The sequence below is a fragment of the Manis pentadactyla genome, chromosome 5 (genome assembly GCF_030020395.1).
Source record: "Manis pentadactyla isolate mManPen7 chromosome 5, mManPen7.hap1, whole genome shotgun sequence".
Taxonomy (NCBI): domain Eukaryota; kingdom Metazoa; phylum Chordata; class Mammalia; order Pholidota; family Manidae; genus Manis; species Manis pentadactyla.
In genome coordinates this window covers 35,217,074-35,232,683 of record NC_080023.1, presented here as the reverse complement: position 1 = coordinate 35,232,683, position 15,610 = coordinate 35,217,074, and the positions used below count along the sequence as shown (strand labels likewise).

Here is a 15,610-nt window from a genome sequence, read left to right as displayed (position 1 = left end):
AGCTCTTGGTTTCATTGATTTTTGCTATTGTTTTATTCTTCTCAATTTTATTTATTTCTTCTCTGATCTTTATTATGTCCCTCCTTCTGCTGACCTTAGGCCTCATCTGTTCTTCTTTTTCCAATTTCGATAATTGTGACATTAGACCATTCATTTGGGATTGCTCTTCCTTTTTTAAATATGCTTGGATTGCTATATACTTTCCTCTTAAGACTGCTTTTGCTGTGTCCCACAGAAGTTGGGGCTTAGTGTTGTTGTTGTCATTTGTTTCCATATATTGCTGGATCTCCATTTTGATTTGGTCATTGATCCATTGATTATTTAGGAGCGTGTTGTTAAGCCTCCATGTGTTTGTGAGCCTCTTTGCTTTCTTTGTACAGTTTATTTCTAGTTTTATGCCTTTGTGGTCTGAAAAGTTGGTTGGTAGGATTTCAATCTTTTGGAATTTTCTGAGGCTCTTTTTGTGGCCTAGTATGTGGTCTATTCTGGAGAATGTTCCATGTGCACTTGAGAAGAATGTATATACCACTGCTTTTGGATGTAGAGTTCTATAGATGTCTATTAGGTCCATCTGCTCTACTGTGTTGTTCAGTGCTTCCGTGTCCTTACTTATTTTCTGCCCAGTGGATCTATCCTTTGGGGTGAGTGGTGTGTTGAAGTCTCCTAGAATGAATGCATTGCAGTCTATATCCCCCTTTAGTTCTGTTAGTATTTGTTTCACATATGCTGGTGCTCCTGTGTTGGGTGCATATATATTTAGAATGGTTATATCCTCTTGTTTGACTGAGCCCTTTATCATTATGTAGTGTCCTTCTTTATCTCTTGTTACTTTCTTTGTTTTGAAGTCTATTTTGTCTGATATTAGTACTGCAACCCCTGCTTTCTTCTCACTGTTGTTTGCTTGAAATATGTTTTTCCATCCCTTGACTTTTAGTCTGTACATGTCTTTGGGTTTGAGGTGAGTTTCTTGTAAGCAGCATATAGATGGGTCTTGCTTTTTTATCCATTCTGTTACTGTGTCTTTTGATTGGTGCATTCAACCCATTAACATTTAGGGTGACTATTGAAAGATATGTACTTATTGCCATTGCAGGCTTTAAATTCGTGGTTACCAAAGGTTCAAGGTTAGCCTCTTTAGTATCTTACTGCCTAACTTAGCTCGCTTATTGAGCTGTTATATACACTGTCTGGAGATTCTTTTCTTCTCTCCCTTCTTGTTCCTCCTCCTCGATTCTTCATATGTTGGGTGTTTTGTGCTGTGCTCTTTCTAGGAGTGCTCCCATCTAGAGCAGTCCCTGTAAGATGTTCTGTAGAGGTGGTTTGTGGAAAGCAAATTCCCTCAGCTTTTGTTTGTCTGGGAATTGTTTAATCCCACCGTCATATTTGAATGATAGTCGTGCTGGATACAGTATCCTTGGTTCAAGGCCCTTCTGTTTCATTGTATTAAATATATCATGCCATTCTCTTCTGGCCTGTAGGGTTTCTGTTGAGAAATCTGACGTTAGCCTGATGGGTTTCCCTTTATAGGTGACCTTTTTCTCTCTAGCTGCCTTTAACACTGTTTCCTTGTCCTTGATCTTTGCCATTTTAATTATTATGTGTCTTGGTGTTGCCCTTCTTGGATCCTTTCTGTTGGGGGTTCTGTGTATTTCCATGGTCTGTTTGATTACTTCCTCCCCCAGTGTGGGGAAGTTTTCAGCAATTATTTCTTCTAAGATACTTTCCATCTCTTTGCCTCTCTCTTCTTCTTCTGGGACCCCTATAATACGGATATTGCTCCTTTTAGATTGGTCACACAGTTCTCTTAATATTGTTTCATTCCTGGAGATCCTTTTGTCTCTCTCTATGTCAGCTTCTATGCGTTCCTGTTCTCTGATTTCAATTCCATCAATGGCCTCTTGCATTCTATCCATTCTGCTTATAAACCCTTCCAGAGTTTGTTTCATTTCTGCGATCTCCTTTCTGGCATCTGTGATCTCTTTCCGGACTTCATCCCATTTTTCTTGCGTATTTCTCTGCATCTCTGTCAGCATGTTTATGATTCTTATTTTGAATTCTTTGTCAGGAAGACTGGTTAGGTCTGTCTCCTTCTCTGGTGTTGTCTCTGTGATCTTTGTCTGCCTGTAGCTTTGCCTTTTCATGGTGATAGGAATAGTCTGCAGAACTAGGACGAGTGACGGCTGGAAGGACTTCCTTTCTTGTTGGTTTGTGGCCCTCCTCTCCTGGGAGAACAGCGGCCTCTAGTGGCTTGTGCTGCACAGCTGCGCGCAGACAGGGTTTCTGCTTCCTGCCCGGCTGCTATGGAGTTAATCTCCGCTGTTGCTGTGGGCGTGGCCTGGCTCGGGCAGCTACTCCAAAATGGTGGAGTCGCGTTGGAGCAGGAGCTGCTGGGAGGCTATTTATCTCCGTAAGGGTCCTCCCTGCTCCCTGCAGCCCAGGGGTTAGGGTGCCCTGAGATCCCGGGTTCCCTACCTCTGGATTAAGTGACCCGCCCTGCCCCTTTAAGACTTCCAAAAAGCACCCGCCAAAACAAAACAACGACCACAAAAAAAAACAAGAAAAAAAAAATTTTTTTTAATTAAAAAAAAAAAAAATTTTTTTAATTAAAAAAAAAAGGTGGTCGTTCGTTTTTCTTTATTCTCCGGTGCCAGCCTCAGGCCTCTGCTCACTGGTCTTTCTGCCCTGTTTCCCTAATATTGGGGTCCCTGTCCCTTTAAGACTTCCAAAAAGCGCTCGCCAAAACAAAGCAGCAAAAAAGCAAAAAAAAAAAAATGGTCGCGCGCTTTTCTTATATCCTCTGTCGCCCAGCCTCCAGTGTCTGCTCACTGTTCTTGCTGCCCTGTTTTCCCAGTATCGAGGGCCCTGCACTCTGGCCCGGATGGCTGGGGCTGGGTGTTCGGCAGCTCTGGGCTCCGTCTCCCTCCCGCTCTGCCTGCTCTTCTCCCGCCGGGAGCTGGGGGGAGGGGCGCTCGGCTCCCGCGGGGCCGGGGCTTGTATCTCACCCACTTCGCGAGGCGCTGGGTTCTCTCAGGTGCGGATGTGGTCTGGATATTGTCCTGTGTCCTCTGGTCTTTATTCTAGGAAGGGTTGTCTTTGTTATATTTTCATAGATATATGTTGTTTTGGGAGGAGATTTCCGCTGCTCTACTCACGCCGCCATCTTCCGCCCCCTCCCAAACATTCATTTTATTTTACATTTCATTTATTTTTCCTATTTTTATTCTTTCCTAAGCACTTACTTAGTATTCAGTATGTGCTAGGCAGTATGCAAGTGGTCAGTCCTGCACCCTGGCCTTGGGGCTCTAGTCCCCTATCACCAGGAAAAAAGCTGGGACATGGAGGAAAAGTATTGTGATCTTTTTGAAGTACACTAGGGCATCTTTCACACCAGCTGGTCACTTGACTCCAACTAGAGGCCCTGGTTGGAGAGAATCAAAAACACCCCTGCAGGATCTGCTCTTGGTGAGACAGGGAAGTAGACTCCTCCAGGGACCAGGCCTGCTCATTTCTTCCCAGGATATAACTCATGATGAATGCATAGGAACTGGGCATGCCCTTTACACACTGTAAGTTACATTGGTTACAGCTTATCTTACAGCTCTTAAATGGTCCACACCCATTTTTAAACAGAGTGTCTAAAGTGAAGTTTTCTTTGATGTTCTATGGTTAAACCCTGTTATAATGAGAAATTCTCAGTTAAATCTTCATTTTTAAAATGAACAAGTGGGACTATATCAAGCTGAAAAGCTTCTGTACAGCAAAGGACACCATCAATAGAAAAGCCATCCTACAGTATGGGAGAATATATTCATAAATGACATATCCGATAAAGGATTGACATCCAAAATATATAAAGAGCTCACGCACCTCAACAAAAAAAAAGCAAATAATCCAATTAAAAAATGGGCAGAGGAGCAGAACAGACAGTTCTCACAAAGAAATTCAGATGGTCAACAGGCACATGAAAAGTTGCTCCACATCGCTAATCATCAGAGAAATGCAAATTAAAACCACAATGAGATATCACCTCACACCAGTAAGGATGGCTGCCATCCAAAAGACAAAACAACAAATGTTGGCAAGGTTGTGGAGAAAGGGGAACCCTCCTACATTGCTGGTGGGAATGTGAGTTCAACCACTGTGGAAAGTAGTGTGGAGGTTGCTCAAAAAACTAAAAATAGAAATACCATTTGACCCAGGAATTCCACTCCTAGGAATTCACCCTAAGAATGCAGCAGCCCAGTTTGAAAAAGATGTATGCACCCCTATAAAGGGGAAAAATTAGTGGAGGGAGAAATGGAGGTTTGCCTTAATGTAAAGAAAGGCCTTACTGACAAGGTAGCATTTGAGCAGATACTGAAGCAGCAGCATGCTGTGCAGGTATATTTCATGAAGAGTAGTTCAGGCTGTGCAAAGGCCTGAGTTGAGAGTATATGCAGGATGTATGAATAGCAAAAAGGAGACCAGCCTGGCTGGAAGAGTAAGGAATCATAGGAAATAGAGTCAGAGAGATAGTGGGATCACTCATCAGGGAGGCCTCACAAGGCTTGTCTGGACTTTTTTATTCTGTATGAGATGAGGAGCCATTAGGAGGGCTTTGAGAAGAGAAATTGCATCATCTTTATGTTTTCAAAAACCACAAGCTGCTGTGCTGAAATAGAATGTGTAGTCTAGGGTAAAGGGGGAAAACAGTTAAGAGGTTATTTTGAAAATTCAAGAGAGATGTTTGGATTTTAAATACATCATCCTGTTTACTATCATATCACATTGATTGTGGGTCGGTTCTTCCTGTTCCATCTTTTTCATTCAGGAATCTGTGTTGAAAATCAGCCCCTCCCTGGATCATGCCATTCTCATGAAAGAGGGAAAACAATGATGGCAGAATCGTGCAATAGCTCCTAAAACATGTGCTTTGACCGGCATTTATCACTTAAGCTCACAGACTGGCCAAAGCCTGTCATATGACTAAATCTAATGCCAATGGGAGGTGCTGCAAGTCATATGGCAATGGGATGACTATTCAACAGGGATGTGTAACATTCTTATCTTACACAGGGCAGTGAATTGGGAAAATTCATATAATCTACTACATCACCCAGGTACAGATGTCCAGTAAGAAACTGCATTTATTAGTCTGAGGTGAAGGTGGAGAATTCTGGTTTCAATGTGTTTTCTTAAGTCATGGGATATATCACTTAGTGATTGAGTGTTGATAGAGAAGAGAGAACTCTGGGACACCCTCCAGTGCCTGGAGATATGGGGAAATAAGGAACTTGCAAGAGAAACTGAAAGAGTGGCCAGTGAAGTAGTTGGAGAACTCAGAGTGGGCGTCTGAATCAGCCCAAGATTCAGTATCAAAGGCTGCTGATATATCAAGTAAGATGAGAATTTAAAATTGACCATTATAATTAGTACTAATGGAGGTCAAGGAAGGGTTAGTGGAGAGATATGACAAAAGCCGAATTTTTGGCTTTTCTCAGAGGAGGCTTCTGAGAAAATGGGAGGGGAGCAGCAAGCATTGACAACTCCTTTGAATGTGTTGCTGTAAAGGGAAACAGAAATGGATAAGTAGTTGAGAGTTATTTGTTTTTAGGGTCGTGTGTGTACAAGATTGTTTCAGGTAGTTTTTCTAAGATGCAAGAAATAACATGCTTATAAAAATCCAGGAATTTTGTGAGGATACTATACAACATCCAACTTAGGAAGCTTAAGTGTGACTTGAAAAATGAACAAAAATTAATTCTTTATTGCACTGCTCAGAATACCTTCCATTAAGTATGCTCAGATTAGGATCTCAACATCTTCTACACCTCAAATAGCCTGCCCATCACTGACCCATGATTACCAGTTGCTTGGTTTTTCCTGGCAGGCCTTAGTATCCCAAGGAGGCCAAAGGCCACATCCATGAGTCACTCCTCTGTTCTGGTTCAGAAGAGGGGATGACTTGAAAGAGACATCCACTACCCTTGATCATCAGGAATGATTCATCTTACCTGGTTGACAACACTGCCATTATCTTCCTTCTTCTAGAAGGGTATCATTAGCATCTAGTACCATATATATATCATAGTATATAGTTAAGTGCTCAATAAATTTTGACATGGGCTGTCAAGCCATACAGAAAGTATCATGAGGAAACTGGACCAATCTAATTCCTTGGAACTTCAAGTACTATTGATGTTAGCCCATGTATCACCTAATCCCTCAATGCTCTTCTAACCTCAACATGATCCCCATGGTTCCAGAAGTAATCTAGAGTCAATCTCCTTTAAATAGAATTTAACAAAACAGAGGTAATAGCATTCACAATGCAAAGGGATTTCTTTAAATTGTGAGCTCTATTGCACTTAAAAATAGATTTAAAAATATTTAATTTATACAACTTCCAGGAACTTATTTCATGTATAAAATGTGGTAAACCTGTAACTCCTCCCTTTCTCTCTACTTGGGCCTACCAATCCCAAATTTTTATCTCTAAGGCAACTTTAGATGATAGTGTCATACTGAATTTAGGTCTTTGCTGGACCACCACAAGGTAAATTAACATTAACCCTCAGAATCACATAATTTATCTGCTGGGTAACAATTTTTGATGACTGAGAACACAATTATAAGAGCTGACCTCTTCCCTAATGTTCACAATGTTGATTGTGAATTTGAATGAGATGAAGTCACAAACTATTTTTAAGATGAGAAATTTACTTGTTCAAAGTAACACTAGTTACAGCCTTAAGTTACAGCTCAAGAACTAATTACATATCAATGCAATTTTTAAAGACCCAAGCTATAATTTCTTCCCCCTGCCACCACCAACAAAAACAGGCAATACAGATGGTCCCGACTTAAGATTTTTCAACTTTACAATAGTACCAAAGCAATGTGCATTCAGTAGAACCCACACTTCATACTGTGATATTTGCCTAGGCTAGTGACATGCTTGTGATACTCTCTCGTGATGCTGGGCAGTGGCAGTGAACAGAGAAGCTCTCAACCACATGATCACTCACCAGGGTAAACAACTGGTAGTTACCACCTTTCTGTACCCTTCCAACTGTTGTTTTTTACTTTCAGTACAGGATTCAATAAATTATATATAAGACATTCAATACTCTACTATAATATGGGCTTTGTGTTAAATGATTTTGCCCAACTGTAGGCTAATGTAAATGTTCTGGGCATGTTTAAGGCAGGCTTGGCTAAGATATGTTCAATAGATAGGTTAGGTGTGTTAAATGCATTTTCAACTTACAATGGGATTATCAGGATGTAATACAATGTAAGTCAAGATCTATATTTTGTTGTATAATTTAAAATACTCTCAAATATTTGAGAGATTAGGATTACTTTATTATATTAGTGCTGTCCAAAAGAACTTTTGATGATGGAAATATTTTGTATGTGCACTATACAACATGGTAGTCACTAGCAACATGTAGCTATTGAGCACATGAAAATATAGCTAATGCAACTTGGGGGTTTTAATTTTATTTATTTCAAATGTAAACAGCCCCGTCACAAGTAGTTACCACATGGTAAAGCACAGCACTATACTGGGTTACATCCTCTTGATATAATTTTTAGTTAACACAAAACTCTGGAAATTGGCTGTGTACTTTTTAAATTATGAGCCATTAATGTAGATGTGCACAGATCTATAAAGACATGTCACAAGCTTTAACATTATTTGCCTCTGGGAGAATAAAAGTGGGTAGCTAAGGTCTCAGAGTTGAGAGAGAATGTTTTCTATGTATCTGTTTGAACATTCCTAATGTTGGATCATATAAATGTTTTTTGTTCAAATAGTTTCAGGGTTAAAAAAATTTTTTTGACCAATGCTAATTTCCATACTTTCCCCTAAATTTCTTTCCTCCATATTTCAAATCAGTGACTAAAAGTTGAACTAAATATTATATTCTGGTTATATGTTTCTAAGGTGGCCAGTAATGCTTGTAAGACAATTCCTTGGCTTTCATAAAATGTCAATGTTCCACCCCCAACCCCCTGTACCAATCCCCCATCCAAGCAGTCCTAATTAGACTTGAAGTTATTCTGAATATTAAAAAATTCATTTGCTTCTTTTAAGTAACAAAATTAGTATTTCATTTCTACTTTCTTTAGTTACTTTTCTTGGTCTCTTCTGCTCAGCAAAGTGACTTGTAAAGAGCCAAACTCCCTGAGTTCAAATTCTGACTCTTACCAGCTGAGTGTCCTTGGACATAGTATCTACTATACCTGTTTCCACATCTGCAAAAAAATGAACACAATCCCTACTTCACTTGCTCTTTGTAAGGATTAGATAGGTTAATTACATGTAAAATGGTACCTGGCATAATGAGCTCAAACTATCCTGTTGACAGCTATTATAACACAAACAGGCATGTTTTTACTTTTAAGGCTATTTTAAAACCTCTACAAGTCCTTAAAGACACAGACAAAATTCTGTATTTTGCTATGCAAATCCTAAACTATAGTGCTCCTATTTTCAGTATGTTTAGATTTGGGGGAGGAAACAATGCCATCTCAAAATACTAAATTAATTTGGTTTAGCTTCTTGTGAAAAAGAAAGTACAGTTGGAATTCCTACAAGATTAGTATAGAATTCAACTTGGATCCCAGTGCAGAATGGCTCTAGCTTGTAGCTTTTGGTGTTTTTATAAAAGTTCTATATATTTTTTCTCTAAATATACTATATAGACACAGCTCAAAAGAAATAACCTAATTATCATGTTTAAGCAACGAGTTTTGTCAGAATATAATACATGTATCACTGAGAGATGTAAATGTTTGGACTTATGCTTTACCAAACACACGATATACTGACGGTATACTAGTAATAGTTCTCTTTGTACTGAAAATTGATTATTAAATGATTAAGACCTGTTATATTTTGGTTTTGTAAAACCAGGAAACCTACAAACAAGCATACTCAATGAATAATAATACATTGTTAAAAAACATAGGCATGATTTTTAAGGTAAAATGTTATCATATTACACAGGTTAGTTCTAGTATGAGGTAAAGAAAGATTTATGTTTAAGAAACACTTATTTATCAGGAAAAAGAATCCCAAACTAGTAAGTGAGCTGTTCTTATTTACATACAACATTTATTAAGGAAAAAGCATCCTGAGGGACCAGGACCATCTTAAACTGCCAATGAAATCAGACAGCTAAAATACAATGTAATAGAAACAAAATATTTCTTTTTCCATAAAACTAAGTCTAGAGATGCCAGTAAACTTAATGCAAATACATAGGCTGCCAGACCAATCGTCTACATAAATGTCTTCCAAAGTTCCATTTCAGAGACAGGGATGAGGGATTTAGGGAAGACAATCTTTGAATAATATTTCACCTTCAATTCTTTGCTTCAATGACTTCTGACAGTTCGGCAAATTGGGGGTCATCACATTTAAAAGAAATGCCAAAGCTTGACAAATGGAATCTAAGAAAGATAGTATAAATTCCAGATGCCTGTGCAATTTTCTGTAGTTCCCAGCATTCTATCTCAAGTTATCAGATTTAAAACTTAAGCCATTTCCTTTAGATGGAATAATTTTGGCAAAAAGCATTATCTAAATTATAGGATAATTAAGGTAATACTAAAACCATATACCCAAAATTCAAGTCTTAAGCCATTTTGTTATTCTTGGTTATTTGGTGTGTGTGTCAGAGGATGTATGCAGAGATCAATTAACTTTTTTTTTTTAATGTTCAAAAATTTCCAATTTGATCCTATCTTGGTTTCCTCAGTATACAAATGTTCAAGAATATCCCTCTTTGGAATTGGATACCTGGCTGCCAAGATGGTTAAAATAGTTCTTATAGTTCTCTATCCATCATCCTCCCATTGTTATTGTCTAAAAAATGTGTCACCTTTCATATTTTTGGACTGTTACTTACTGTTGATTTAGAGATCCATTCTCAAGTCAAAGTTGCAAACAAGTTTACTTCCCCCCTTTGATAGTTTCCAGGTTTCAGATTAGTACAAGTGGGAGTCATGGGACCTTGACTGCCCTTTTCTTTGTCCAACATTGCTTTGATTTCAAGTACTCTACTACAGAAGCTATTTGCCTTGAAAATATTAATGTTTAGAAGCTTAAATATTCAATGCTATCTATCAGGGCAAGACTTAAAGTAAGGAGTATTAATTTGGAAAAAACTAAAAACAAGAAACCTGGACTCAGTATTATTTTAAAATTCAAATTTGACTCTAAAAGGAAAAAAAAGGACCAGTAATGTCATCATACATTTCCTGATTCTACAGAAATACTCAAATTCTAGATATTCAATCCTTCTTCATGTCAGATTTGCTTAAACGGACTTTAAAATATCAGTGAATACAGAACTAGAAAGAAAAAACAGAAATGTAAGCCTTCAACTATTATTTATAAATAGATACAACCTCAGTCAAAATCAGATTAGAAAACTCATAGAAATGCCAGGAATTGGTCTATTTTAGGAAGTCCTTAAAAAAAAAACCCTACCATTTGGAATATTTTCCACACATCAACTTCGAGACTTTTTTTTTAATGAGTTAATTATTTTTGTCTAGAAAATTTCCAGAGTAATTTACTAGGCAGAAACTGGATATCATTTGGTATCTTCCCATATGGCACTGACATGAAATAACAAATGGAAAAGTAGGAAAGGGGAGGGAAGACAACACAAAGTATAGAGTGAATTATAATGGGCAAGAAGTTTTTTAAAAAGTGGTAGTGAAGAAGTTTTTTACAAAGTGGGAGTGAAGAATTTGAAACCATAAGAATAGAGAATCAAACTGTATACATACATCTAACAATTTTCTATCTTAAAAAATAAAACTGGAATGTTACTTCACTTAAAATGTACAGCATGCAAAGTGCTCTGTAGTGGTAAAAAATGTACACTCATGTTAAGTTTTGAAATTTTCCAATAAACGACCTTTCTGGAACAAAACATTACCATTACATCCCCTTTAAGTAAATGTTTATTTTTTGTTTCCAGCATTACAATCTGCTGTAATTCATAAACCGCAATCTAAGTTTTGACATGACCGAACACAGGTAATTGGGTCCTTATGTCTTTCACTCACTTATCCAGCAAAGAGCACCGAGCCACCACTCCTGCATAGGCAATGCTCACTGCCACCTGAACAATTGAAAGTGCATACTGTTTTGATGAATGGAGACAGGTGTAGTTTTGCACTAAATTTTCAATTACTGAATTGTGTGTTTTTTCACCTTGATACCTTATAATCATTAGAAAGCTACTTACTTATATGTTATAGTTATATATCATGCCAAATATCCATTTATGACTGCAAGAAACTCATGTCACAAACACTATTGACTATATTATACAAAATCATGGCCACAAGTTTCTACATAAGGTATTTACTGCTCTTTAAAGCAAACATTTCCCACAGTTCAGGTTTACATAAGTAGTGCCTTTTAAAAAATAAATTAAAATGCTGTTCTCTCTGTAAAATTATATTCCTAGTCAATTTTACAGAATGATAAAATGCTTATGAATGTATTATCTCCTAATAAATACATATTAAGGTACTGAAGTCAGTTAAAAAACAAAAACAAGAAACAGTCATCCCATTGTCCTGTGGAAACACCTAGGACTATTTTAGATCTACCATCAGAAAACTTAAAATAAGGAAAAAAACTGCAAAAGAGAGGTAAGAAATTTTACAACATGGCAACTACTATGACCTGAAAGAGCATACTGATACATCTTCCTTCAATTCAGTAACTAAGCCATTTCTGGAATGAACATTTATAGATAACAAATGTTCCTCTTAGTGCTCATAGCAAAATTACAAAGTATGTAGAAATAGTTTCCACATTCTATAAGGAAAGATAGACTTTGAAATGGAGTGACTGTAAAAGCCACACACCAAGAATTAGCCATAATGTTCAAGAATGGCAGGGTTTGATGGAGTGAAATCTCCAGTGGCAACAAAATTAAAAATTACAATCCTATAAATGCTGCTCATTTTTACCAATGTTGAGAAAGGAAACATGACTGCAAGGTACAATTCACCCTGACAGCCTAAAATGAGAAATTACAAACAATTTAAATTAACTACTTCCTGTTGAAACAAAAAAAACACGATTTCCAAATTGATTTAACTTATGTCTCTTGGAAGTAAGTAGTAGTTTAATTCTGTGGACTGCTGAATTGCCTTCACAGAAAGAATTTCCTCCATCTAAAAAAAATGGCTTCCAATGGTGTTGACTTCTCTTCAGTATGGGAGAGCAGAATGGACAGTTTATTTCCAAGGCTCCCTCCAAGGTGATTCATTCCATCAAATCTATAATATCTCCAAATCTACATGTCGAACTTCAGGATTTCGTTTCTGGAAAGAAAAATCACCACCACATTATTCACAGCAAAATAGAATCTCCTGTTTCCTTTTAACCATGAAAGCCACTGAAAACACGAGGTCAAACTATTTCACTATAGCACTCTAACAAGATCAAAAGCAACAGATGACTAGACCTTGTATACTATAAACAATACTGTAAAAACAATATAAACCTACCTCCCTGAGTTTGTTCCTATGTTAATACAATAATAAAGAATCTAGTATGTGCTAAGCACTACAAAGCAACAGAAATATGCTCTTGTTCACAGTGAAATGAAAATTTTTGCAAATAATCAGAAAGAGTAAACTGATATTTACTTTTTTCATATATTTTAGTAACAATCCATATACTCTTGGGTCAGGCACTGTGCTAGAAAGTAGAGCTATTATTATTAAATAAGGCTGTTCTGACCATGGGGGACTTAGTTTAGCCAAGGACATAAGTATATCAAGAACCATTTACGATAGCTAATAACAATAACATTTAATATTTAATGATTAGTTACTTCTGGGTCAATTACTATGCTAAGTAAAGGGGCTTCACATGCATGTGTGTGTTTTAAAATACCCATAATAGCCCAATTATTTCCATTTTACATGTGGGAAACTGAAGTATGAAGAAATTAATTAACCTGTCCAAAGTCACATAGCTAGTAAGTGATGGAGTCAGGATTGATTTCAGGACTGACTCCAGACCCCAGGAGTGACTACAATGTACTAAATAATAACTCTTGAAATAAAAATGTGAGATCTATTACTTTTGCTCATGACATTTGGAAAGACTTCCCTGGGGATATAATACCTAAGCAAGGTTTGAACATGGTAAGTTTTCCAGACAGATAATGAAGAGGGTCTAACTAGAAGAAACTGCAATGGCAAGGTCAGAGGGCCTGCGAAGTACATGCTGGTAGTGTAGGACAGTTAGCACAGAAGTTGCAAATAGAGCAGGGCTAGTCATGAGGCTGGAAAGGAACATGAAGCCAGGTTGTGAAAATGTTAAATGCTACCTTAAGGAACTTCAATAACAAAGTATATCTTCATATTACATGCCTGCTCTGTGCCAAGCACTGAAACAATACCACGAACAGGAAACAAACTGCACTTGACCTTCAATGAATTTATGTCTAGTGAAGAGATACAGGTAAGAAAGCAGGCAGTTTTAACAGTCTCCTACTACAGGAAGTAGTAAAACCTATGCAAAAGCAAAGGTTTTAGGTTTTTCCCCTATGGATACATTAAGGAAGGACACCTAATTCAGTCTGAAGAGAATTAAAATGCAATAAAATGTGATCTAATGGTATTGTGACAATGGAGGACAGAGAGAATGTATAAAATAACTAAATCTACATCCATCAAAGAGGAAATTAACAGTGTTTAAATGAGAAGCAGTATTTTATGAGACTTTTATGTAGAAATATGGCAGTAAATATAAAAGAAATACTAAAAGTATTAAAAACAGTTATTGCTGAGAAGTAGAATTAAGGGTTGAGGAGGATGAGCAAGTGACATCTATTTCTGTTGTAAGCTTTTCAGTTGTCTGACTTAAACATCTGTATACTACTCATAGGAATTCAATTATAAATATAAAAATCTCATGTAATACTGGAGTTTAGCTCCAGCTAAAGCTGGAGTGAACACTGGGTTTTTCTTATATAGTGTTGTTCAAGTGTACCTGAAGATACTTTCCTCTCGGATCCTAATGTGAGAGCAGCGGAGGACCCCAAAACATGGGGGATACACTTTTGTTCTCTGTATGTTTTCTTTAAACTGTTCCGTGTGTCTTGAATCCTTAAGTTCAATAGGGAATAAAAAAAGACTTCCTCAAACAGAAATGCAACTGGATCTTATTTTCCCATACCTATCAACCCTTACCTATCCCAGTACAACTAGAAAAACTTTAGCTATTCATGGAAAGTTGGTATTATTCTAACTTAAGAGTACCCTATAACAAATGTGTACCAATAAAAATCTAATCTCAGAAAAAAAGAAACTAAAAAGTTAATGTACTCAGCTTTTTTATCATGGAAAGTTGGTATTATTCTAACTAAAGAGTACCCTATAACAAATGTGTACCAATAAAAATCTAATCTCAGAAAAAAAGAAACTAAAAAGTTAATGTACTCAGCTTTTTTATCATGGAAAGTTGGTATTATTCTAACTAAAGAGTACCCTATAACAAATGTGTACCAATAAAAATCTAATCTCAGAAAAAAAGAAACTAAAAAGTTAATGTACTCAGCTTTTTTAAAATTATGTTTTCAGAGAGAAAATGAATCATTCCTATAATGTAATATGCTCAATACAATGCATATACAATGTTTGCTATATGAATGAATAAAACAAACAGGATTATATCCTTTAATTTTAATATTTAGTGCCTAAAAAGATATGTCTATAGTAGAAACAGACTAAATACTTGTTAAAAAGAACTAAAAATCAGTAATTGGTGCCCAACTTATAATTTTTATTCATTTATTCAACAGATACTTATTGATCTATTATGTCCCAGGCACTGCTGAACATGAACTGGAACATTTCACATACCATGAACAGATTTATTCCAACACTCATATTATAGAGAGATAAAACCAAATTGTTATTTATTTTGCAAAGCTGTGGACTCAAGTGGATGCCTCAGAGAAGCAAAAGACAAAGGAGCAAAGCATTCAGCTGGAACATTACTTACTAGGAATTTGCAAATGCTATGGCATCTTCCCAATGAATTAAATTTCCAATATAATTATCTCCTCCCAAACACAAATAAAACTTTATAGAAATATAGGAAAAGGGTCTATCCACAGAATGAATTATAGAGGCAGAACAAAAAACTTTAAAGTTAATAGTTCAAAGAACTTTAAAATAAGAATAAGATATATTTCACATTTATAATATGGGACTTTATGAATTAGCTTGTTATTTTTAACACCTTTGCATAGAACTATACTAAGTGCAGATTTTAGGCCAAAAATATCACCCATTCTAAAACTTCGATCAATGCCATTACTCAACAGAGATGGCTATACTGCTGCAGAATTTTATCACTGAGTGTGACCTTTTAAAGTAACTCAATTAGTAAAATTTAAACTTAGAAGGCAACCATGCTTAGATACTAAAAAGGAAGCAATATGCCAATGTACAAAATTTTAGTTTTCAAAATAAAATCAGCTTATTTTCATGACAATAGAGAATTATATTTATGTACTCTCTTAGTTTGATACCTCAACTATGAAGAACTTTTCTTTATTATCTTATT

The 15,610-nt window shown here is 36.5% G+C and overlaps 1 protein-coding gene across 3 annotated transcripts in view; it reads right to left on the bottom strand.

The window, feature by feature from the left end:
* Positions 1-9,079: 9,079 nt before the first annotated feature.
* The window catches only part of SLC30A9 (solute carrier family 30 member 9), a 115,524-nt gene continuing 108,993 nt past the window's right edge, over positions 9,080-15,610 (bottom strand). For all 3 annotated transcript variants that reach the window (XM_057502182.1, XM_057502181.1, XM_057502180.1), the window contains one exon: positions 9,080-12,348. In XM_057502182.1, the coding sequence (XP_057358165.1) occupies positions 12,304-12,348 (45 nt within the window). In that variant the 3' untranslated portion in view covers positions 9,080-12,303. The remainder of the gene's footprint in view (positions 12,349-15,610) is intronic.